The following is a 26,393-nucleotide window of genomic DNA, read 5'->3' as shown; positions in this document are numbered from 1 at the left end:
AGGCCGATAGCTGCTGAAATCGTCATGTGGCAGTCCCTCTTTTTTCAGATGTGGACGAACTAAAGAGTGCTTCAGAGAAGGAGGAAATCGACCTGTTTGCAGACTGGCATTGACAATTTTTGTGATGGGGGACAGCAGACTGGACATACAATTTTTCAGCAATGATGTAGGTATAGGATCGAGTGCTGACCAGGAAGTGGAAGCTGTCTTGAGAGTGTTTGATATAACATCCTCTGGGACGTAGACGAATTCAGACATTGTGACGGTACACATCCTAGGTAATTTAAGTGAGAGATCTTCATAAACTTGCCCCTCAGCATGACAGTTATCCCGTAGACGTTCTATCTTCCGATAAAAAAAACTTTGAAAAGTCATTAGCTAATTGCTCCGGTAAGTGGTGATGTGGCAGCACAGGCGCCATCGATGAGGAAGGACAAGACAGGCTTTTGACCATGCGGTAAAGACTGCATTGATCAGTGGTGTTGATCTTACTTGAGATATACTCGGTCTTTGCGTGGTACAGGAGTTTGTTGTATTCTATGCACAGTGCCTGGTAGATTTCTTTATGAGCATATAGACCAGATTTCATCCACTTTCTCTCACTCTTTCTTCGCTTTTGCTTTGCTTCACGAAGTGAATGTGAGAACCATGGAGCATGCGGTCGCACAACAACGTCCTTCTTCTCCATGGGAGCGTATTCATCAAAGATTCTACGAAGTTCTGCGTCATAGACTTGAGTTAGTGCATCGGGATCATCTACCGAGTCAGCCATTATGCGAGACTTGGAAATGTCAGATTGGAAACTGACCACATCAATGTTTTTCATATTTCGTGAAGAAACCGGCATCTTTGCAGAGAGTGGACGAGCAGCAGCTAAAGTACACAGCACAGCAAAATGATCAGAAGGCAGAGAATGAGTCGCTGAAACACCAGAGACAAAAGGAAGAGAAGTTTCCCGTCCCCAGTGTTCCCCGTTTCCTCAGGTGAGAATTTGTAGTGAGACCGCCTCAATAGATGAGGAAGACTGTCTCCCCAGGACGGTCAAAAAGGTGTCCGCTTCTACCTGGTGTTGTTGAAAGTGATGTTGAAGGAAGAGAAGTTTCCCGTCCCCAGTGTATATATATATATATATATATATATATATTATGTATATATATGTATACATGTAATATACACATATTTTTTTTCACACGTGAGGTTCCTCCGTATGCACTATGGTCCGCACTGTTAGCTTACTATCACTCTTAAATTCAGTGAAAACTTTGCAGCTGTTATGCCTCTCTGGCACCATCAAAATATTAGCCTTTTTGTGCGGAGAGATTTCAGGCTTTCGTCTCTATAGAAATGGCAAAATCTAAACCCAACTCTACTCTGCTGACAAACGAACGCATATTGTAGTTTTTGTCAGTTTGAACTTGCTGTCAAACCAGCTCTACCTGATATAGTGGAGATGGTACAATATAGGTGTTCCAGCAATGAACCCTGCAAGACTGCACATGCAGTTGAATAATTGCAAGATCATACTGTTTTCTCTACATGCAGAAGTTTTGAACACTAACAATCAGTGGACAAGACATGTCCATCTCGAAACATAATGTGATAGTGATGAAGAGAAGCTTACTGAGATTGCCCAGCATTATTCATCTTAATCTATGAACACTCAAATTGGTTAATTGTATCATATTGGTGGTCTTGATGTCAATTTTGTACTTATGTTTCATTTTTCGGCAATATGATGTAATATGATGTAATATCATAAATGAATAAATATATATTTCTTATTTGGCAGCCATTTCAAAAGTGTATAGTTTTTTTTTTTTTGAGACACACGGTATACAGTATATATTTCTTATTTGGCAGCCATTTCAAAAGTGTATAGGTTTTTTTTTTTGAGACACACGGTATACAGTATATGTTTCTGGGAGAAAAGGTTTATATGTATGGATAGCTTATGGACTCAACTTTCATATGACACCAAAAAGTCTAAAAATAATTCATGCCTGAATGAGCACTGCTCACTTTTGTAAAAGGTATGAAAATTAGGCTGCGCAGGAATTAGCCTTCCAATTTTGCGAGAGGTAAGTTCGTTGGAGCTTACAAAACTGAAGTTGATATGATAGGTAGGGATTATGTAACATTGAATATTCAATTATGAATTGTCAATAAAAAAGAAGAATGTCAAAGATGTCAGCTATTTATTCTTCAGGTCAATAGGCGTTTTCACATCAGCCCGATGTTTCGAAATAGCGCGCTACTTGATAATAAGCGTTTTCACATCAGCCCGATAAAAATCCAAGCTCGAGATATTTTTCGCGATCACAAATTAGCGCGCTATTTCATTTCCTATTCACATCAGCCCGAACATTATCAAATAGCGCGCTAGTTCGCATTAATTATCCTGCTATTTCGGAAATTTCCCGAGTTGGACTCGAGAAATTTTCTCGATCAATTAGCGCGCTAATTTGTATTCACATTATCAAATAGCGCGCTATTTCGTGTTCCCAAGTCCGAAAATAGCGCGCTATTTCGAAACATAGGGATGATGTGAAAACGCCTTGTGTGAACACAAATTAGCGCGCTAATTGATTGAGAAAACTTCTCGAGTCCAACTCGGGAAATTTCCGAAATAGCAAGTTAATTACCGTAATGCGAACTAGCGCGCTAATTTATAATGTTCGGGCTGATGTGAATAGGAAATGAAATAGCGCGCTAATTTTCAATCGCGAAAAATATCTCGACCTTGGATTTTTATCGGGCTGATGTAAAAAAAGCCAAATGGGTAACACTGAATAATAAGTAGCCAGTAGCTGTGACATTCCTTTTTCAACAAAATGTATTTGTATAACCAGATGGGGATTATGTAAATTCATTATTCAAATACATTTTGTTGAAAAAGGAATGTCACAGCTACTGGCTATGCAATTATTATTCAGTGTTACCCATTAGGCGTTTTCACATCAGCCCGATAAAAATCCAAGCTCGAGATATTTTTCGCGATCGCAAATTAGCGCGCTAGTTCGCATTAATTTTCCTGCTATTTCGGAAATTTCCCGAGTTTGACTCGAGAAATTTCCTCGATCAATTAGCGCGCTAATTTGTATTCACATTATCAAATAGCGCGCTATTTCGTGATCGGGTTAATTTCCCAAGTCCGAAAATAGCGCGCTATTTCGAAACATCGGGCTAAGGTGAAAACGCCTTTTGACCTGGGCCCTGTATTATCAAAAGATAAATTTAACGTTAAGTCAAAATAATCTATGATCAACCTCTCAAATCAACTCTAAGTCCACTTAATCTATGATTATTAACTTCCAAATCCACTTGAAGTCCGTCTTATCAAGACACCCAGAGTTGACATCAACTCCAACTTCCTAAAAAATCAACACATAAGTTTTCTCAACCGCTCCAAATGTATGATTAACTTAACAGTTGATAAATATCAACTTTAAGTAGAAACAGTCTAGGTAGACTCAATTGTAAGGCAATTTACAGAAGAAAGATGACTGTCACACTTTCCTAGTCTAGCTGGGGTCTTGTCACAAATGTTTGTCTGTTAACTGCTCACCTTTCTCTAACAATTTGTTGCGTTTCTTTCATGTGATTATGGTCTTTTCCTTGCATGAAATTCACGATCGGCACGCATTGCTTACGCGACTGCTGCACGCAAACACCCTCGACAGCAGTCGCAATCCCAGCCTGCGTGCCCGGCGCCTCGGCCCGCCGCCCGCCCGCCAATCAAGCTATCGCCAGCAAGCAAGTAACCCGAGTACGGTACTGTGACTGGAACCGCGTCTGTGTGTAATGCATATCTTGCCAAAGAACCCATATGCGAGGAAACCAGTGATTTCTGACGTGCGTAGGCCTACGTAGAGCTAGTTCGGCAATAGATACTAATTAAGAGTTCAGTAGACATATACAGAAAATAAAGAGTTTAATTCTATATAGCACCGAGTACGACAGTAACTTGAGATAACGTTCAGCGAGTCGTTTGTACTTACCGTAACACGTAGTGGCGTACTGCTGATTAGAGCGTCTAAGTCGATCTAGAATTTCGACATGTTGATGATGTAGACTCGCGATCTATTCTTTACAAAGCCCCTGCGCCGTAGAGGTAAAAACAAGCTACTGTAGTCACCACACTCTCACAAGTTTCCATAATCCTACACTTAAACACACAGGACTTGTAACAATGCATAGTGGTAGGCCTACAAGACCTTCACCTTGGACAGTCAGTTACTGTACGTTTTTAGATCCATTCCAATGAATACGTGAGTGTTTTAATAATCCTAAGTATGTGCGGAATCTTTACGGTACGCGCGAACGCAGATTTTCGTTGAGCTCGGGATGTGCTAGATCTATCGGTTACAGCTCGTTATTCCGAAGGCTCTTTATTCCTAAGATTCGTTATTCCTAAGGTCATTGTTCCGAATTTCATTTTCGGATTAACAAATCTTCGGAATAACGAACCTTCGGAATAACGCCATAAATTTTCGGATTAACGAACCCTTTTTCATTTTCGGATTAACGAACCTGTAGGTATAGGGAATTTGCGTGTTTCGGATTAACGACCCTTCGGAATAATGAACCTTCGGAATAGCGAACCTTCGGAATAACGAACAGCACCCGATCTATCGACCTACTTTTTTCAATACAACGCAAAACGGCGTATTTTGCGGTTTTGTTGCAAACTTAATACCTCTATAATTCAGCGACTGTATAGCGCTAATAATACTGCGTCGCACTAGCAGACTACGAATCCGTGGCCATGGCAACAATCATGTTTTTGTTGTTTGTTTTGCTTAATGTATTGTTTTGTTTTCAAGCAGACAGTACCGGAAACCAGCCTCGTCCCGTGTTTTTAGTTTTGACTAAATCAATAATTAAGTCATGGTGATGAGCTATAACTATAATCGACTATTAAGTCTCTTGGTAAAACGGAAACTTGCAGTTGATTTAAAGTTATAGCAGACTTCAAGTTGGATAAAGTTAGCGTTGATTTCACAATCAACGCTAACTTTATCTTGATAAAACAGGGCCCTGAAGAATAAATAGCTGACATCTTTGACATTCTTTTTTTTTTTTGACAATCCATGATTGAATATTCAATGTTACATAATCCCTACCTATCATCTCAACTTCAGTTTTGTAAGTTCCAACGAACTCGCCTCTCGCAAAATTGGAAGGCTAATTCCTGCGCAGCCCAATTTTCATACCCTTTACAAAAGTGAGCAGTGCTCATTCAAGCATGAATTATTTTTAGACTTTTTGGTGTCATATGAAAGTTGAGTCCATAAGCTATCCATACATATAAACCTTTTCCCCCAGAATCATATATTTCTTATTTGGCAGCCATTTCAAAAGTGTATAGTTTTGGGGGGTTTTTTTAGACACACGGTATATACAGTATTGCATGTAACACATAATATTACGCGCAGATGAAAAAATAACAGGCAACGTGCCGTCAACAAAAAGCGAATAAACAAACAAACGACAACATAAGGTGACAGTTGATTGTCCAGTGCTTATGAATATCAAAATAATGCAGTATGGGGTCATGGATGCAGCCATTTCTAATGACGTAATGAGAATATGCTACAAGTTTCATATGAATACGAGGCGAGATTCATAAGAAAACCAGACAAGTTTCAACACCAAATACCAGCAAGCCACAATATTTACTCTATTAAAAGCTGAAGTAGAGAAACTTCACATCTTTGGAGCCATATTATTGGCGACCACAAAGCATTATCTTATAACATTTTGGCATAATGAAATTTATGAAAATTTTCAGTCGTGTCTTTTTGTTCGTATATTATCAGCTTCAATATGCCAATATCTTCTTCTTTTTTTCAGTAGGTCCTGCATGTAAAAATTCCATGTGAGACATATCGGAATATCTCAGTATATGATACCATTGTGAGAGTCACTTTGGATGACATTAATTTTTGGTTGATTAGACAAATTCGCTCAACTTAACTGAATTTGAAAATACGAATTATTGCTTTTACCCTGGGTTCAATCCCTCCACTTTAGAGCACAATATTTCACAATTAATAAGAAGATATTAAGGAATTTCCATTTATACAGGACATTTTTTATCAATATCTCAAAACCTTCAGCACCCTCAAATGGGGCAAGACCATCAATTTATTTTTAATTTTCCAACATGAAGAAATATTAATATTGGAATTTCAATTTTGATAATTATTTTGGTGGTCATCTTGAACATCTCAAAACCCTAAGGAATGCAAAAATTTCATCAACTAAATTGGGATTCAACACCCTCAAAATGGGGTAAAACCATCCATTTTATTCAATTTTACACCATCGAGAAGGAAGTAGGGGGCAACATGGGAATTTCAATTTTTGCCGGCCATTTTGGCAGCCATGTTGCGGCACAAATTGTCGCCCCCAGCACAGGGCGACAGTTTGTGCAGGGAGTGACGGCACAAATTGTTTGCCTCTTCACAATTTCTCGTCTGGTGACAAGTTGCGCTGCTCATGCAGTTCCCAATTTTTTACCTCAATGGCGACAATTTGTGCAGGTAAAATGAAACGCAGCTGCGCAAATTGTTATCGGTCATTGTCTTTGAGATGCTAAGATGCACTTCGAATTGTATGCACTTCGAACCCACCCAAAGGTGGGTGTTCCTGTGTTGGGTTGGGTCGGTATGACCGGTAATGTGAAATGTATGTGTGTGTGGGAGGGGGGGGGGGGGCTGCATGGTATGTGTTGTGTATGGTGTGTATGTGCGTATTATTTGTGACGTGCGTATGTGTGTGCGCATAGCTGTGTGTATGTGTGTTTGGAGTATGATAGCATATGTGGAATCTGTGCGCATGAGTGGTGATTGTATAGTGGTAGTGGTTTGTTTGTCTGTGTGTATATACGTGTGTGTGTGTGTGTGTGTGCATTACGTGTGTCTGTGTGCATTTGCGTGTTTGGCTGTTTGTGTGAGTGTGTGTTTGTATGTGTTTAGTGTGTATGTGTGTAGTGTGTATGATGTCTGTTATGAGTCAAATGGCAGTCAAATTGACAAGGAGACAAGTACGGACAACGGTGATCTTTACGAACTTTTTAGCCAAGTACTATCTGCCGTTAGCGAATTATCCATAAGACTCAACAAACTCGAAGCTATCGCAAGAGTTAATAATGAGAGAGAATGAGCTGGCAGAGGAGAAATTAAATTTCCCAAAATAGTGGGAACCGTTTCCAAAGTGCGTCTCCCTGGGCATGATGAGGGACACAACACGGACAAAACTACCTACACCATCCCGACACAGAATCCATTCGATGTCCTCGCGGAAAAGCACGACGATCTACCTGGGCCTTCTCCTGTGATGTCAACAAGCGACCAAATCAAAGAGTATCGTGAAAGGCACCATCTCCGCTATCTATCTAAGCGACCTGAAGTCATCCTTGGAAGTACGAATGTAGTAAGTCTTCTAACGAATTGTCGACAAGCGAACAACTAAAGCAGTACCGAGAAAGTCATTGCCAAAGACGCTTGGATGTCTCTGTGCTTCGTGAGGCTGCTACCTCGGCGTCAATACCAAATAGCGGCCAGGTAAGTGAGTGCCCGGAAGACAATAGACAACGCCATGTCACTGAGTTACCGGATGTTGTCATCGTAGGGGACTCTATGATAAAGCACATCGACGGCCGTCTTCTGAGCCGAAGACGCAAAGTGTTCTGCCATCCACACCCGGGTGCGAAGGTGGCAGATATCTCCGCCAAGAAGGTTACCGAGGGTGTAAAGGCGAAAGGAGACGTCATTCTACATATCGGGTCAAACAACGTTTCGCATGGCAATGGAAGTACATCCACCGCAGATGACATCACAGCCTTAGCAGACGGGATTTCAAATGAAGGATGTGAAGTTGCCTTATCTAGTATCGTGCATCGTAGATGGGAATCAGCTCATCAGAGGCGCCTCGTCGATAGGGTGAATGAGCGTCTGCATACCGCTGCCCGTGAACGGAGCTGGGGTTTCATTGACAACAGCAGCATCGGTGATAGGCATCTTGGGCGAGATGGGGTTCACATCAACAAGGCTGGGCAAGCTGTTCTTGCTTCGAATATGCGAAATTTCATCAGGCGACCCAGAGAGCAACCCACTGCATCTTCTCAACAGAGATCGTATGCTGAAGTGGTGGGATCCTCAACGCGGAATTTCAGGATGATTCCACCTCGAGGGCGGCTGAAATCGACCCTCACCCACCCGTGGCTTCCACTGACAAAAGCTCAACAGGGGTGGCACGAGCATCTACGTCTCGTAAAGGCAACATGCTGTTAACCTCCCGCTCTAACTTCGGTGAACATCGTGCGGGTTCTCGTTTATTGAAGTCAAAATCACAACCAATTTCTAACAGTGCTTTGAAAGTTTGTACCGAAAATTTGAATTGCAATGATAATGTTAACACTGGCGAAGCACAAAATGCTCTTCAGGAGCGACCACTTGAACAAATCAAAAGTAAAATTAATAATTTGATAGATGGTACAATTCCTCCACTCAGAAAGAGGGGTCTAAAATTTGCCCATTTGAATATTCGTAGTTTAATTTCTAAAATTGATGAACTTAGATTACTTCTGAGACATACATCACTTGATGTCATTGGTTTGAATGAGACATTTTGTGATTCCATGATTGATGATTCTGAATTGCACATCGATGATTATGTCCTATTACGTATAAACCGTACAAGACATGGTGGCGGTGTGGCAGTTTATACAGTCAACTTCGGATACCTCGAATTCGTCGGGACTGAAGAAAATGGTTCGAGGTATGCGAAATTCGAGGTACGCGAAATTCGAGGTATGCGTACGTACATCGAATTTTCTTCGACTTATCCGACGTTTATCGATGTTCAACATGGTATCTGTTATAGTGCCTACCGATTGTTTGCATGCTTGTCAATTGGAATTGAATCGACTTTTATATGAATGAATTGAACGAAAATCGGAATTGAAATCAAAATATCAGAAATGAAGATTTTGGTGGCCCTATCGCGCCACCAAAAAAAGTCGGATGTTTGCCTTTACTTTTGACAATGAACAGCGGTAACAATCGGCTCCGTAAGATACTAAAATAAATGTCGGATGTTTGCTCATACTTTTGGAAATGAAAAACGATAAGACTCAGCTCCGTATGGTGCTAAAACTAATGTCAGATATTTGATTTTGCGTTCGGAAATGAATAAGGATAACATTCGGCTCCGGAAGACTCTGAAATATATGTCGAATATTTGCTTTGACGTTCGGAAATGAAAAACAATATTCAACTCCGTACGATGGTTAGATAAGTGTCGGATGTTTCCTTATACTTTCGAAAGGAAATAGCAATAACATTTGGCTCCGGAAGATGCTAAAATAAATGTCCGATGATCGCTTTTATGTTCGGAAGTTGCAGTAATATTCTGCTCCATACACAATGCTAAAATAACCGTCTGATGTTTGCTTTTAAATTTCGAAATGAATAACAGTAACATTTAGCTGCGTTCAACGGTAAAATTAATGTTTGATGTTTGCTTTGACGTTCGGAAATGAGTAACAATAACATTCAACTCCTTACGATGATAAAGTAAATGCTGGATGTTTGCTTTTACGTTTGAAAGTAAATGGCAATTACATTCAGAAGATGCTAAAATACCTGGTACATCTCGAATGATTGATTTTACGTTTGGCATGTTTGGAAGTGAATAGCAGTAACATTCTGCCCCATATGATGCCAAAAAAATATTGGATATTTGCTATAACATTTCGAAATGAATAACAGTAACATTCAGCTACGTTCGATGGTAAAATAAACGACTGATGTCAGCTTCGACGTTCAAAAATGAAAAACAGTAACATTCGGCTCCGTACGATGATAAAAAAATTGTCAGAATGATTCATTTCACTTTCGGAAGTGGACAGCAGTAACATTCGGCTCCGTACAATGATAAAATAAATGTCGTGTGTTTGAAATGAATAACGGTAATATTCTGCTTCATACGATGCAAAAATAAATGACAGATTGTTGCTTTTACATTTGGAAATGATTAAAGGCATTAATCTGCTCAGATATAGATGCTGAAACAAATAGCGGATGTTTGCTTTCACGTTTGGAAATGGATAAGGATAGCATTCAGCTCCGTAAGATGCTGAAATGAATGTCGGTTGTTTGCTTTTACATTTCAAGATGATTAACGGTAATATTCGGCTCCGCAAGGTGCTAACAGACTAATAAATGTTAGATGATTGCTTTTACAATAAGAAATGAATAACGGTAACTTTCGGCTCTTTACAATGCTAAAACAAATGTCAGATGCTAACAAATGTCGGCAAATGCTCCCACGTTTTTCATTTAATTTCATTTCTAATGTTTTTTCTCCATTTTTTTTGTGTGTCGCCAGATTTTAATTTCGAGTAAATTCGACCACCAAAAAATAAAAATCAGTGATACTGGTGGCCCGATAAAATTAAGTGTGGGGCCCTGTCTATTCTATTCTTTATTATCCTCGGCCTATACTTCCACATCATATTCCACAATATTTTCATAATCGCATGGCTGAAAAAAAAAAAATCAGTGCTTGCGTTTTCAGGGAATAAATGAAACATACTTCGTGAAAGGCAAAAAAACAGTTTTAAAAAAATGGCACTACGCAGGAGATTGATGTTTGGACAGTGGACCGTGATTAATGCCAAAGATATAACTGTCAACACTTACGCAGGTGCGCCACGACGGTTAGGAAATCTACGCGCACGGTATGACTATCATGACCAAGAATTAAAACACAGTGGTTAAAGAAAAGAAGATGATGGGGCAGAGCGTAGTGCAATCGTAAGCACTCCATTGGCAAGGGTGCTATGTGCATACCGTGTACGTATGTAGGTAGGTGATGGGGATTTTTCTTGTCAGCTGTGTACCGGGTATTCTTAGGGCGCGCGATTGTCCTGGTCGGGAATATTTACAGTCGAGTGTGAAAAGATTTGTGACATGTCTTCTTCGCTGTCCACGCGCGCTTAATCAGAGATGCTGAGTGATGTTTGCAATTTCGATTCGAGCTACATGCTGGGAAAAACAATAAGTTAATTAAGATCGGGACTGTAGATTTCACTTCGAGGTAACCGAACTTCGAGTTATTTTCTTCGAGCTACGCGAATTTTAATACACGGAAACTCCATAGGAACAATCGGGACTTTCAATTTTGCCCCCGAGGTAAGTGATATTCGGCTTATCCGACGTCGAGGTATCCGAAGTTGACTATTTCCAAAAGATTCAACTATCAAATAAAAGACGATTTGAATTCATCTACTTTAGAATGCCTTTGGTTTGAATTGCATTATCCAAATAAGCCTTCCATCCTTGTAGGGGAATTTTACAGACCTCCGAATTCTCACATTGATTTCTTTGACGAATTAGACAGGACTTTGGACTCTGCTCTCTCGGAACATATGAGTTGTATTATATTAGGTGATTTCAATGTAATTTTCAATGTAATTATATGCCACACCAACATGATGTGAATGCCGAAAAAGTTATGTTTTATACAAATATGTACGGACTAAGCCAGTTAATTGATACTGCCACAAGAGTTACAAATACTGCTTCTACTTTAATTGATTTGACATTTGTATCAGACAAAGAACTTTACAGTGAATGGGGAATATTTGAGACTAGCATTAGTGATCATTATTTGGTATATGCTATTCGGGACTTCAGTGCAAAGATCCATCAAAAATCTGAATGTGCGGAATTTCGCTCATTCAAAAATCTTAATGAGGAGGAATTTTATAGTGATTTGAGAAGTGCTCCGTGGCAGGTCATGAAAGATATAGACGACGTTGATGATGTGTGGGATATGTGGTTGACTCTTTTCAATGATGTTATCAACAAGCACATACCTTTGCGCAAAAAGCGGATAAGAAAACATGCATGTCCATGGATATCTGATGAGATTGTTAAGCTCATGACGGAACGTGATAAAGTTCTCAAAGCTGCTAAAACTAACAATAGTGATGATCTTTGGAATACCTATAAATATCTAAAAAACAAAGTTACTCATCTCATGGGAATAAGAAAAAACAGTATAACACTGACCAAATTTTACAAAATCGCAACAACAGTAAGAAAATGTGGAAGAGCTTGAGGGAACTTGCGCCTAAATCATCACCCATTTCTCCCAATACCATAAAGGTTGATGATGCAGAAGTATCGGACAACGCAAGTATTGCTGAAGCATTCAACAATTTGTTCATATCTAATGCTACTAAAATTACAAAAGACCTGCAGAGAAATACTTCTCAAATGATATCAGATGAGGACAAAGGCTTTGTTCCATCTCATTCTCAATTCAATTTAAGTATGATAACGAGAGATTTTGTATTGAGACAGATCGAGCTTCTTGGCATAGATAAAGCAACCGGAGAAGATCACATCGGCTGCAAACTTTTAAAGATGACAAAGAATGTTATTGCAGAATCTCTTTGCGATATTATTAACAAATCCCTGTCTACGGGAGTTGTTCCACGTGAATGGAAAAAGGCTCGGGTAGTACCAATATTTAAAGCAGGAGATATTTCTTCGTTGAATAACTACCGCCCCATCTCCATCTTACCAACAGTGAGTAAAATTATCGAAAGGACCGTACATCAACAACTGAGCGAATTCATGAATGCGAATGATTTACTACACCCTAATCAATCTGGTTTTAGACCATTTCATTCCACATCAACTGCTCTTGCAAAACTTGTGAATCAGTGGTCTTTGAATACAGATAATAATCAAATTTCTGGAGTTGCCTTCATAGATCTTCTGAAGGCATTTGACACTGTAGATCATGACCTACTTTTACATAAATTAGAGTGTATAGGGTGTAGCAAGACGACTGTAGATTGGTTCAAATCCTATTTAAGTGACAGACAGCAAGTGACGCAATTCAAAGGAGCCAAGTCCCACCCTTCAACTATTAAATTGGGTGTATCTCAAGGGTCAATACTTGGTCCCCTTTTATTTTCAATTTATGTCAACAGTCTACCCGAGTGCACTTCAGAAGGTGTTATAGATATGTACGCTGACGATACGACCCTCACTGTCAGTGCTAATGACGCAACAGTTTTAGAAGAAAAGATAACTGTTGCACTAAATAAAGTAATGGGGTGGATTAAGAAAAATCGGCTCGTCCTTAACACTGACAAAACTTCTGTCATGATTATCGGCTCCCGTGCTAATCTCGGGAAAATTGAAAATTTCAGTGTTTCATTAGATGGTAGTCGGATTAAAAGAGTTCAGTTCACTAAATGTTTAGGTGTTTTAATAGATGAAGAACTGAAATGGTCTAAACAAATCGAAAATGTATGTAAACGTACCCAAAAAAAGTGTCTGCATGATAAAGAGAGCGAAGGCCTTTTTGCCCCAACAATCCCTAAAATTACTTTATAATAGTCTAGTCTTACCACAATTTGATTACTGTTCTGTTGTTTGGTCAAACAGATTTCAATCCCATACAACTAAGCTAGAAAAAATTCAAAAGAGGGCAGCAAGAATAATTTTGGACAAAACATATGACACACCGTCGGCTGATTTATTCAAAAGTCTTAAATGGATGACACTAGACAAACGTTTTGATTTCAGCCGCGTTATGATGATAAATGCGTCCATAACTTAGCACCTTCGTACCTTCAGGTGCACTTAGTTAAGCCTAGTGATGTACATGAACATCATACAAGACTAATAGACAGTAGAAATCTACGTGTGCCAAGATTTCGCTCTGATTGTCACAAGTGCAGCCCAATCGTATCCTCTGTACTTGAATGGAACAGGCTAGATCATTCAATTAGATCAGCTTCTTCCATGTACTCATTTAAGAGATTGTTTAAGCAAAGTTGCTATTTGTAAGTAACACACTAAATTCATTCTGGGCTTTGTCATTCCTATATAATAGCGTTTTAATTGTTATTTCGGCATTCTGGTGAACTCTTGGTGTGGCATGTATTTTTTATGTTACTTTGCAATGTACAGTATGCTGGTATGTATCTACACTGTATATGTCATCTTCTGTATATACGTTTTGCTATTTAATGTACATGTGTTCATCAATATTATTCAGGGCTCCATGGAAGACCACTATTTATTGGTGAATGGACTACCCTGACAAAAGATTAGAAATAAATAAATAAATAAATAAATAAATGAGTATCGTGGTCTTTCTGTACGGGTGTATGTGTGGTGTGTATGTGTAGGGGGTTCACATATCCTGTACAGTGTATAGTGTGTATGTGTGCTTGTTTGGTGGAGTCTGTCTGTTGGTGGTCCATGGTGGTGGTTCTCTCTCTCTCTCTCTCTCTCTCCCTGTGTGTGTGTGCGCTTGTATATAGTATGTATGCGCTTGTATAGACGTATGTATGGTAATATGTACATGTACGTATGTATTTATAGTATAGGACCTACATGGATGTCTGTATGTATGCATGTATGTATGTGTGTATGAATGTTTGTGCATCTTTTTGTTTGTGTTTTATGAGTCCACCGGAGGTGAGGGGAGAGAAAGGAATCACCTGCGACGTCTGTCCGTCCGTTGTCTGTCCGTCGTCCGTTTGTCGTCTGTCTTTAACGCTACAAAAACTTGAATTACTCTGTACCGAGGGCTTCATGAAGGGAAGGGCGGTTACACAAAGTTTCACATTTTACCAAACATGGAGTCACCTCAAGGTCAAAGGTCACAGGCAGGGGTCATTATTTAATTTTTAATGGCACGTTTTTATTATGCCTCATAACACCATACACAAACACACACACACATTTTTTATACACGTACACATACACGTACAGACATCCCCCACGTACGCACACACATGCGCGCGAACCCACACACATAAACACGCACACACACCCATTTCCCTTACACTCGCCCATCATCCACCCACTACACACACATAAACACACACATTCACAGCCGTCCCTCTTACCTACACCCCATCCATCCACTCCTCTCCTCTCCCCTCACATACATACACACACACACATACACACACACACACCATACACTTGTTTGCATGGATGTAGTCATGTAAGTTATATGTTGGTATTCCAATGCCTATGTCAAGAATGATATTACCCTCTAATGTGTTTGGAGGGCAGGCGACAATTTGTGCCGTCAGCCCTCTGCACAAATTGTCGCCAGGCGGCAAATTGTGCAGGGGCGACAAATTGTGCCGTCAGCTCCCTGCACAATTTGTCGCCCTTTTCAGGGAATGGTTTCAGGGAATGCAAAAGATGTATTCTGCAGATTCGAACGTGGCATCCTCAAAATAGGGTAAAACCATCTAGTTGTTTTTTTTTGTTTGTTTTGTTGCTTTTTTGTTTTTATTTCTACCCTTTAGAAGGAAACAAAAGGAGAATTTCCGTTTTGGGTGGCCATTTTGGTGGCCATCTCTGATATCTCAAAACCCTAAAGGATGCAGGAATTGTATTCTGCAGATCCGAATTCAGAATCCTAGAAATATGGGAAAACAAAGGGGAATTCCTGTTTTGGGGGGACATTTATTTTTGGCGGCCATCTTTAATATCTCAAAACCCTCAAGAATGCAAGAGATGCATCATCTGGATTTCGATTCGACATCCTCGAAACAGGATGCCGAATCAAAACCATGTCCCTCAAATAGGATGAAACCATCAATTGTTTCAAATTTTTCACCATTTACAAGGAAATACATGGAAACACTGATTTCTGGTTTTGGTGCCCATTTTGCCCGCCATCTTGATTATCTCAAAAGTCTTAAGAATGCAAGAGGTGCATCATTCATATTGGGATTCATCACTCTCAAAATAGGGTTAAACATCAATTGCTTTCGATTTTTCACCATTTACAAGGAAATACATGGAAATTTCCGTTTGTGGCGGCCATCTTGGCGGCCATCTTGAATATCCCAAAACTCTCAAGGATGCAAGAGTTACATCATCCAGATTCGGATTCAGCACCACTGAAAAAGAGAAAACCATCAATTGTTTTCAATTTTTTTCACTATTTAGAAGGGAATACATGGAAAATTCTGTTTTCGGCGGCCATCTTGAATATCTCACAACTCTTAAAGATACAAGAATTGCATGATCCAGATCCGGATTCAGCACCCTCGAAATCGGGTTAAACCATCAACTGTCTTCAAATTTTCACCATTTAGAAGGAAATACATGGAAATTTCAGTTTTTGGAGGCCATTTTGGCGGCCATCTTGAATACCTCAAAACCCTCAAGGGTGCAAAAGTTGCATTATCCAGAATCGGATTCTCCTGATTTAATGACAAATATCTCTTCCCACTAGATAGAAACAAGAAGATCGTGAGGGAGGGGGGATAAGAGGAGAAGAATAATTGGTCGTTAGAGACTTGGTACAGTCACTCTAATGAGTATATATTTCATTAACGCTAAACTCATTCTGGCATATATGTCTGTGGATTTCATGTAGGTTAGGCCCAAGGACACATTCCTGGCGGAGCTCATCATCTTGAAGCAGATATTGTAATGTGACATCTTTTGATGTGAAATCTTTAAGCCGTTGCATTAAAAAAAAAAATCGTTCGTGGGAGTATTTTTTTGCAAAACAATAGAACATCAGAGGTGGCATCTTGTTCTCCGAAAATATCACGTTGTCCATAGTCATGTTTTCCTACTTGAAACAAACAATGATTAAGCCTAAATTCTCCAAACCGTAATCGATGCAACACACATTCGTCTTTTCTACTTTTACAGAAGGTTTTAAATTTCTTACAGGGTATTATGTTTATGTGTAGGCTGAATAGTATAAAGATGCCAACCATGCTGTGAGTTTTTCCGGGTCTCGCAGACCCGGTTGTAAAAATTCAGCATCTAACTGCGTAGCTCTGCCGCCGTGTAAAGAAACTTGAAGGTCAATTTGTTGGTGTATGAGTCTTGATTTGGCAAGAGTATCGGCTCTCTCGTTATCTAAAATATCAGAATAGGAAGGAACCCACTCAAAAAAAAAAAAAAAATTGGTTCCTTTTTTGTACTAATGTGTAACTTTACACAACATTTCGAAGACAACAGGAGAAAAATCTCGATGTTCTATTGCCTGTAATGCGGGAAAGGAATCAGTAAAAATGAACACAGAAGTTTTACATGTGGTTTAATTTCTAACCATTCCAAGGCCATTACGATGGCTGTGAGTTCCGATCTGTAATACGGAGACAGGAGGAATACGGAACGTTGTACCATATTCAAATTCTGGCACATAATAGGCAGAAGATATTTTATTCTCTTGTTACTATTTGTTATCGTCACGGATTGTCGCCTGGCGACAATCCGTGACGCTTGTGCAGTTTCCAGTTTTTGACCTCGAAGGCGACAATCCGTGTTGGCAAAAAATTTGTTGCGACACGGATTTGTCGCCCCGTCAATGATTTGTTGTGTGTGTGTGTGTATATGTGTGTGTGTTTGGAGTATAACAATACAAATGTAGGAACTGTGCATGTGTGGTGGTTGTATAGTGGTAGTGGTTTGTTTGTCTGTGTGTATACGTGTGCCTGTATGCTTGCGTGTGTATGTGGAATATAGTGGCGCTACTGTGGCAATACAAACGCCTTCAGAGTGTATGAGCACATGTTTAAAGAATTCACACCAGCGTTGATCTAAAAATAGTATGGGTGTGTCAACCAATATCAGCGGGTGAGGCGGGCTAGGCGAGAGAGAGAGACGGAGAGAAAATACATACGAGGGAGGTACCCTCCCCAAATGTTATTTGTCTTTGTTCATTTTTCACTGCAGTCATTTTCTTCCATCAGTCTTATTAACTAGAACGTCCATACCACTATTCTTTGTCCCAGAATAGGTCTGGCATGCTGTATGCATGAGCGAATAATTTCCACACGCCGTAAAAAAATTGTCAATCGTTAGTTGATTTTAGCACGAACGAACTGCCATTGCACACCGCTAATACATACGTAATACAAACAAACACCAACAAACACTCAAACAAATCCTCATAATGCAAATAAACCAACTCAACAATTTTTTTCCTTGATATTTATTGATTTCATTCAAATCATTCATAAATCGATCCATTTTGGGTGTAACATGAACAAAAAAAAATTTCAAATGGCAATTCGAAACACAAACAAATCCATTTGTCAATTTATACCACAAATAATCTCACATCAACATAGATAACTCGATTATAGACCATTCCTACTAATAATTTCTTCACGAGAAAGTTTTGACATGTATGGCCCTACCAAAACTATATTCCTTGAATATATTGGTTTGGATCATGTAACACGGAACACCTTCTTACTTACAAGGGCATATACATAAAAAAAACACAAATACATTACACAAATCTAGAATGAAATCAGTCATAAAAAAACCCGACCACCCCCTCCTGAGCGTTCGGACGAATGAGCCTTCAGAATAACAAACTTTTGCAATAACGAAAATTAATGTAACCCCCTTCCCACATACCGAGGCACACCCGAACCGATACCACATTCCTTCCTGATGAAACGATTTCCCAATGTTGATAAATAAGACATAATGGACCGTATGCAGAAAAGCAGCATCCGCCCGCACGCAAGCTCCACTCCGAATTCATATACTAGGTGTTTCAAAAAACATTTCCCACTTTTGATTCTTAATAATTCAAAAAATATATATCAGATAACACTGTCATTGATATGAGTGATAGCTGAATAATGTACAATTTGGTTGAAGGTGGTTTAAATATGAAAGCATGAACAAGTTTCATGAAATCCATGATTAATTTCACAGTTAGGTTCCAGACTTTGCTCTATTTTCAACCCTGTGTACAAAATTTCACTTTGCACACGGGTCAATGGGTGTGTATGGGAGTGTGTGGTTAACACCTTGACAATGGTCCTGAACAATGGCCAGGATTTGAATGGTTCATTATTTATTCATGAGAAATTCCACTATCACAACTAGTCTTTATTCAGCCTCTGGCAGTATCTGGGTAAAGTCAAACGCCTGTCGATACTGTCGTTGAGTCGCGTCAGTGCTCTCCCTACTTTTGAAAAACAAAATTACAATGAATACCTATTGTTCTATCGTAAACATGGTGACAGGAAGTAAAGAAAAATCAATTAGAGTATATATACACTTGTGTATATGGAGCCTTAAATAAATCTACTCTGAAACAAATCGCCCCAATGATAAATGCTGCTGAACTCTTTACCAAAAATGATCTCTTTTTATCGAAAAAGCGAAAAATTTGTCAGACTATTTAATTAGTAGACAGTTGTATTAAAATGAGGAACTTTAGATCATTTATGCTTATCTATATCCCAAATTTAGTGATATGTGAAGCAAAATTTGAAAATGATTGCCAACTGGAATGAAATGTCGTGTTTGCAAGCACTTTACCGTGCATGAATTCAGACTAGCAGTGCCCAGGGCAATTCACATGAATTATTGATTAAGCATTCATGTGCCAGGGAGCGCCAGACTGACGCCTAGTCAACAGGTGGTTCAGGCATGTCCATTGTTCAGGGCCATTGTCAGCACACACTCACATACACATCATTGGTTCCTGTGCGAAGTTCAATTTTTGTACAGGGGGTTAAAATTTGACCAAAATCTGAAACCTTACTTCAAAATCAATCTTAGATTTAACGTAATTGATTTATGCTTTCACATGCAAATCACCTTCAACCAAATTGTACACTATCCAGCTATTACTCATATCAATGACAGTTTTATCGAATGAATAGTATTTGAAATATTTATGATCAAAAGTGGGAAATGTTTTTTGAAACACCTAGTACAAATCTGCCAAACAAACTCATCAAATTCAAAGCTGCTGATAAAATCAATATCAACGTTTATGCCAGCAACAGTTTACTAGGTATCCCTCCCCACGCGCAGCTAAGAAACACATACGCATAATAAACACATTCTCCCATCACACACACACACACACACACTCACACACACACACACACGCACGCACACACACGCACAAACGGACACTAAATTATCATTTGCACGCGCACATACACACTTCCTTAAAACCTCACCATGACTTTTTACATGGCATGTTTGCATGGATGTAGCCATGTAAGTTATGTGTTAGTATTTCAATGATTATGTCCAGAACGATATTACCCAGCAAAATGTGCTTCGAGGGCGGGCGACAATCCGTGCCGCCAACGCCCGTCACGGATTGTCGCCCCGAGCAGGAGGCGACAATCCGTGTCGCAACAATCGTCAATGTTTGCGATATTCCTAAGCTGCCAATTTCTAATGCACGTGACCTTGGCGTCATTATCCAAGATGATCTTAGTATGAAAACTCACATCAATAACATATGCAAATCTGCAGCCATAGGTCTACACAGGATTGGAAAATTGAGACATGTTCTCGAAAAAGCAACTACAGAAAAACTGGTTCATGCGTTCATTTTTAGTCATTTGGATAATAATAATGGTTTGCTCATTGGAGTTCCACACTCTCAGCTGAAAGGACTCCAACGGATACAAAATTCAGCAGCAAGGCTGGTAACACGCAAAAGGAAATTTGATCATATAACTCCCATCCTTCGTAGTCTTCATTAGTTGAGCATAAGAGCTCGTATCAGGTTTAAGGTTTTGACCCTTGTATTCAAATGTTTTCATAGAAATGCCCCTACATACCTTAGTGAACTCATCAAGCCATATCTTCTGCGCTCAATATAAAAAAATCTCCTCTCTGAAATAAGTGTCAAAATAAAGATATTTGGTGATAGGGCTTTTGGAAAAATGGCACCATCATTATGGAATAACCTCCCTCTCAGTATTAGATGCATTACAGATTTCGATAAATTTAAATCTGTGTCAAAAACTCACCTTTTTGATAATTGTTAGTTATAAATATGTTTGAATAAAGAAATATGTGATAGATTTTGTTTTCATTAATTTTGTACACGCATAGAGACTATCTTATGGTATTATGCGTTCTAAGAACTGACTATTATTATTATTATTTTCATCATTATTGTTGTTTTTTTGAGAAGAACTGTCTGTAAATCATCAGAAAATTCCTCCTTTTATTAGTAATATACTCTACTGTCATTTCCCTCAATTCATATTCTTTGGTGTATTTGTTATTGGCTATCCTGTTCTTGATATGAAAGAAAAAAATAGGGAATACCTCTAATACAACTGTTTAACTTTTCGATGCTTTCGTCTCAGGTGGTAAATCTTATAGCAACTGATTCTATGCCAGCTTTCCACTGACATGTCTCTTATTGCTAGCAAGGTGTCAGAAGTGATTTCAAAGGATACTCTCTATTTTGCGCTTGAATATGAAATTTAAAGGAATCAGTAAGATATTGTCTTCGTAGATCTAGGGGCATCTGCCCACACTCTATTTGGAGTGCATCAGTTGAGGTAGCTATGGCAGTTCCTGTAATATTCTTCAAACATTGAAACTAAATTCATTGTAATCTATATCTTCCAGACATCCGTAATCCAAAATAGATCAAATAAGTGCTCTGTAAACAACTCCTTTTCTTACATCTTACTTTAATCGATTTTATGTTTTTCTTCCAGGTTACCTTATGATCAAAACACACACCGAGATATTTAAACTCCTTTTTGACTTCCCTGGGCTCATCACATAATCTAATCCATACCTCTCGTATTCTTCAGTGGCTAAATACAACAGCGCATGATTTCTTCGCAGAGAAAGTCCTGCCCCAGTTATGGCACCATTCAGATATAAAGTCAAGAGCTGTTTGAGTTTTCTTCACACAAAAATCAGGATTTTTATTTGCACGCCATATCACTACATCACCAACATAAAAGGAAACATTAACCTTGTTTAACCCATTATTCAAATCACTCGGCATTATGTTAAATAATGTCGGACTGATAACACTACCTTGGGGTAAACAATAATCAGATACAAATATATCAGGCAAAATGTTATTAAACCTATAACGAATTGTTCGGCTATTCAAATAATTGTGTGTCCATGTGATAATAATATATACATGTACCTTATAAATAATTTCTTTTTGTACAATACATCATAGGCTCTTTCAAATTAAAAAAAAAAACAACATATGACATATTCCATATTTGCCAAACCTTTATGTACGTCATTTTCTAAACTAACAATTGCGTCCGTTGTATTTCTGTGGCTTCTAAAACCAAATCAATTTACCGGGGACAATAACTCGTATTTCTCTACTACCCACAACAATATGTTATTAATCATACGCTCTATTAACTTACATATTACCGAAGTCAGAGATATGGGCCGGTATGACAAGGGCTTTGATTGCTCTGAATTTTGTTCCAGGATCGGGGTAGTGACTGACTTGGTCCAAATGATGTAGGGCGCAATCAGGAAGGTGTATAATCAGATGTTGCCAGGCAGTATTTTTCGTGGCCTTAATCGCCGTAAATAATTAGTAAAATTTTCATTTAATATTTCACATTTGTCGTAGTCATTAAAGGTAGGGGATACCTTTTACAGAACTCCCAAAATGCAGCAAAACATTAAAAATATGAACCTCAGGGGACTTGTTTAGGCCACTGCTTAGAAATTTGGAAGTCAACAGTTATCTACAATTTGAATAATGCACAAAACTCAACTACTCAGTAGTTCTGTGTGCCCGCCACACTTAAGCCTTTTTGTTGCAGTCTTCTGTATTTTTTATCTATAAACACAAATCTAAAAGTATAAGAGCTGATGTAATAACATATAGAGTGTGTGGCAAGAATGTATATAGAAATGTTTGTAAGTTTTGATGAACTGTATTCACAAAATATACATGATGGACACACATGCAGTGCATGGGTCTGCAAAGGTAGCCTAGTAATGTACTGGAATTTACGATGAGCCCCGAAAAAAATTTCAATTCAAAATCTAACGGTCAATAAAAATGTACTAAATGCTACCATCCACTTTCAATACTTTATGGGAGTTTCTAAAATGATACTCTCTTCAACAAGCCACTGTGTTTACACAACCCTTCATTTAAGGCATGCAAATAGGATTCCCTACCTTTAAAGTGAATACAAGACTCCAACGTATCTATTTACTTTTGCAGATTTCGAGCATTTGACGGATGAAATGATGTGTACATCCCAGCTAACTCCCACGCTTTTCTTGTCATCGACAACAGCTCGGTTTTCTGGAATAAAAGCAGGTACTGTATCCCTTTATTTGCCCCGGAGACATTACCATTCACTGACTTCATTCTGCCTCACACTTTCCCATTCGGTATGAAACGGTTTCACAGAAGTTTCTCCAATAGGATTGATTTGCTTGTCTTATTCGTTGTGCTATTGCCTTTTTGCGAAGGTATATTTGTAATGTTAATTTTAATGCAGCAATGTTTTTGGCTTTGTTTCGTGTTTCCACAGCTATCTTACACTCGTTATTCCACACCATGGCGTCGGCCTTCTTTTTACTGTTCTCGTCTCGTGTAATTTAAACACATCATTTAAAAAAAAATTATTGATAAACAAATCTTACTGCACTTGAGCAGTACTTTAGACGTAGGATTAGTACATAGTACATATGATTGTTCTCAGCACAGAATAAAGTACAAAGTTACTCAGAATATAAATTCCAGTTAGCATTCAGGAATGACGAAATGTTTTCCATTATTTTCAGATTCATGGGCTACAGGAGAAGTGACAGACATCTTAATAGTAGTGTGGATATCGTAATGATCACTTCCGTGATTCTCTTTAGTAGCATATCAATTACAATGTGCGCCAAGGTCCTTTGACACTAAAGTCAGATCTAGGCGAGAAAAAAATTCCACTGCGGGGATCTAGCCGCATGGAGGCGCAGTCATTTAAAACACTAAATTGTTCTTCGCTATAAAATTCTCGACTACTTCTCCGTTTCTATCGGTGTGACCACTACCCCATCATGACTGTTAAAATCTCCTCAGAAGAATAGTCTTTTTCTGGATTTTTCTGTAAGACTCTGTAACTTGGACTCCGTCAAGGTCGAGCAAGAATTATAAAAAATTATCATTTAGAGTATGAACTTATCAATTATAATATCGACTTGTTGATATTCTGCTTGCACAGTACAGTCGACTACTTAGAAAGGAATCGACTCATAGATGTAGATAGCACCCGTATTCGGGCAATCACCCCCCCCCCCCCCCCGGCTAACTAACGGTTAGTGGTAAGGTTAGAGTAAAGATTAGGAGGATTAGGGTAAGGTTTAGGGTTAGGAGTTTGGGTGAGGGTTAGGATTAGGTTCAGGATTAGGATTAGGATGAGGGCCAGGGGAAAAGGGTCCGGGGTAATTGCCAAGGGGGTAATTGCCCTAGGCCCAGATAGCACACCCGCACCGTGAGGTATCCCTGTTTCGGGGTATGCAGTGGTAGTGAGGAATATGTACAATAATGACATCGTGAAACTAAGTTTCCTCTAAACAGATGATATGTACCTGTGAACGTTGGGAATTTAACTTTGTTATATATTGAATAAATTCAGAGCCGTGAGTGTTAAAAATTTGTGAGCTCCACTGTAATATGTTATGAATAGTAGCCGAACTAACATCATTTTCATATTTTCAAGTCTGAAAGTTATAGATGAATATCCTCTGGTTTGACAAAGTCCATATCCAGGAACACAATCACTGCATCAACCACAAATTTAATGTGATAAAACCTAAAATGGCATTAAAACGCTTTAACCTGGCGAAGAAAGCGACCAGGATGCGATGTGAACGTCATGCTCCGATTTACTATCACAAAGATTCAGAGACCCACCTCATCTTGTCTTTCACTGACGCAACCTCACACCTCCGGCCCCAATAGAGACATCCCTGCCAGTAGTTGTGCCTTGTCCGTGATGGAGTACTTAGTACTGTATCATACTTTCCTGATCGTCAAAGGTCTTTCTCGTAGTCGATCAGACTTTACCTGATAGTCAGCCTTTCCTGGTAGTCACTGATCAAAAACGATCGCTGATATACTGTCCAGAAAAGAGAGAACAAAATTTTAAGCTCCAGGTGCCGTTAGGGTACTGTCCTACGAAGTGCTATGGAGACCCGCTTTATCTACGTGGGCTTACCTGTCTGTTTTATAAACTTTCAGTCCGGTTGATGGAAAAAACAGGGCAGAAAGCAGAGAGAGAAAAAAAAACACAGAGCAGAGCAGAGCCGATCAAGAGCACCCCTTGCACCTCCTTCCTCCAGCGCACCGTCCTGGAATCCCTATGGACGTGAATGTGGGTCTCGCACAGCAACGCTAAAACCAGCACCGAACTTGAAATGACAAAGATGATAATTCCTAGGGGGTAGTGTTGGCCAATGGGGGAAAGCACGTGAATCGCCAACACAAACGCTGGAGGCTCAATTGAGCCGACGACATTCAACACCGCTACCGGGCCAAATACCACCTACCGGAAATACATCATAAATTTAAGGTCACACTCCAAACACTGACTGATTTCAAGTTCCGTATCGTCGGTGCTTTGCACTAGCACCGAACTTGAAATCACTCATTTGTGTCCTAAATTTAAGAATTAGACTATGTGGTGCTTAATTCCTGACATGTCTTCAAATGCTTTGTATGTGAGATTGACGTGAAGGAAGTGACGCCAATTGTCACAAATTCACTAAAATTGGTAAAATATGATTTCAACTTTTCATGTAACACCGTTCTTTTATCAAGTTACAGAGTATGACCAGTTCTGCTGCAATTATTACTGACATTAAAGATGCTTTACGGACTTTGTAAGAGCAATACCAGTAAAACTGCTGGATTGGCATCATTTCGTTCACTGTGAGTAAAAGAAACGCTACTGTCAGACTACCATCTGCAGATTTCTTTCCTTGAATTTGTCAAAATTGACATCTACCGAAAGAAATAATTTCGTCAGCATTTATTGCACACACAAAAAAAATCCATAGTTTATTTTAAAGATAAATATATTTCACGACATGAAAGAGCTGGGAAGAGACTGAAATTCAGTAAATGAGTCTGATTTATTACCTCCTCTCTATTTGTTTCACTTCTCTTCAATCACGATATGTCATTACTTTCAATTCCACTTTCAAATTCAGATGGATTTGTTGAAATAGACTACATTTTGTTCACATTCAGGATATAATACTTCGTAATCAAGTAATTCGTACTTTTTTTTTACGATGAAAGCACTGCTCTGGTAACAAGTCCTCAAAAGTTCGAGGAAATGCTTTTGCAAGGTTGACGAAATCAATGAATACATCTAAGAAAGTGATGCCTCCATAAGTCTCTAAATTCATACAAAGCCCTTATGGCATCATTAATACCCTCACTGAAATATAACTACTCATAGTATTAACATTATTTGATGAAAGAAATGTAAAACATTAAGCACCAAAATCAAATTACCCGAATTTGAGATCCACACACCTAAAAAAAGGTCATCTACTGTTATTATT

General features: G+C 39.0%; 1 protein-coding gene across 1 annotated transcript; it reads left to right on the top strand.

Annotated features, from left to right (window-relative positions):
• Nucleotides 1–655: 655 nt before the first annotated feature.
• Nucleotides 656–16,503, top strand: LOC139712921 (uncharacterized). Its single transcript, XM_071624702.1, has 5 exons — nucleotides 656–694; nucleotides 856–983; nucleotides 3,681–3,771; nucleotides 7,533–8,153; nucleotides 16,447–16,503. Exons 1-5 carry the CDS (start codon nucleotides 656–658, stop codon nucleotides 16,501–16,503), a joined length of 936 nt encoding a protein of 311 aa, XP_071480803.1.
• The last annotated feature ends 9,890 nt before the right edge of the window (nucleotides 16,504–26,393 follow it).

Source organism: Diadema antillarum, unplaced genomic scaffold, assembly GCF_040938485.1.
Source record: "Diadema antillarum isolate AM-2024a unplaced genomic scaffold, OU_Dant_1.0 seq00001875_RagTag, whole genome shotgun sequence".
Classification (NCBI taxonomy): domain Eukaryota; kingdom Metazoa; phylum Echinodermata; class Echinoidea; order Diadematoida; family Diadematidae; genus Diadema; species Diadema antillarum.
The sequence above is the reverse complement of the archived record's forward strand: the minus strand, read 5'-3'. Positions and strand labels throughout refer to the sequence as shown.

Bases quoted from the DNA above. Each gene is read 5' to 3' on its own strand.
- LOC139712921 (XM_071624702.1), top strand. From the start codon at position 656: ATGCGGTCGCACAACAACGTCCTTCTTCTCCATGGGAGC. The intron at 695-855 runs GTATTCATCAAA...GCATCTTTGCAG, and splicing joins TCCTTCTTCTCCATGGGAGC to AGAGTGGACGAGCAGCAGCT. The intron at 3,772-7,532 runs GTACTGTGACTG...GTGCTTCGTGAG, and splicing joins AAGCAAGTAACCCGAGTACG to GCTGCTACCTCGGCGTCAAT.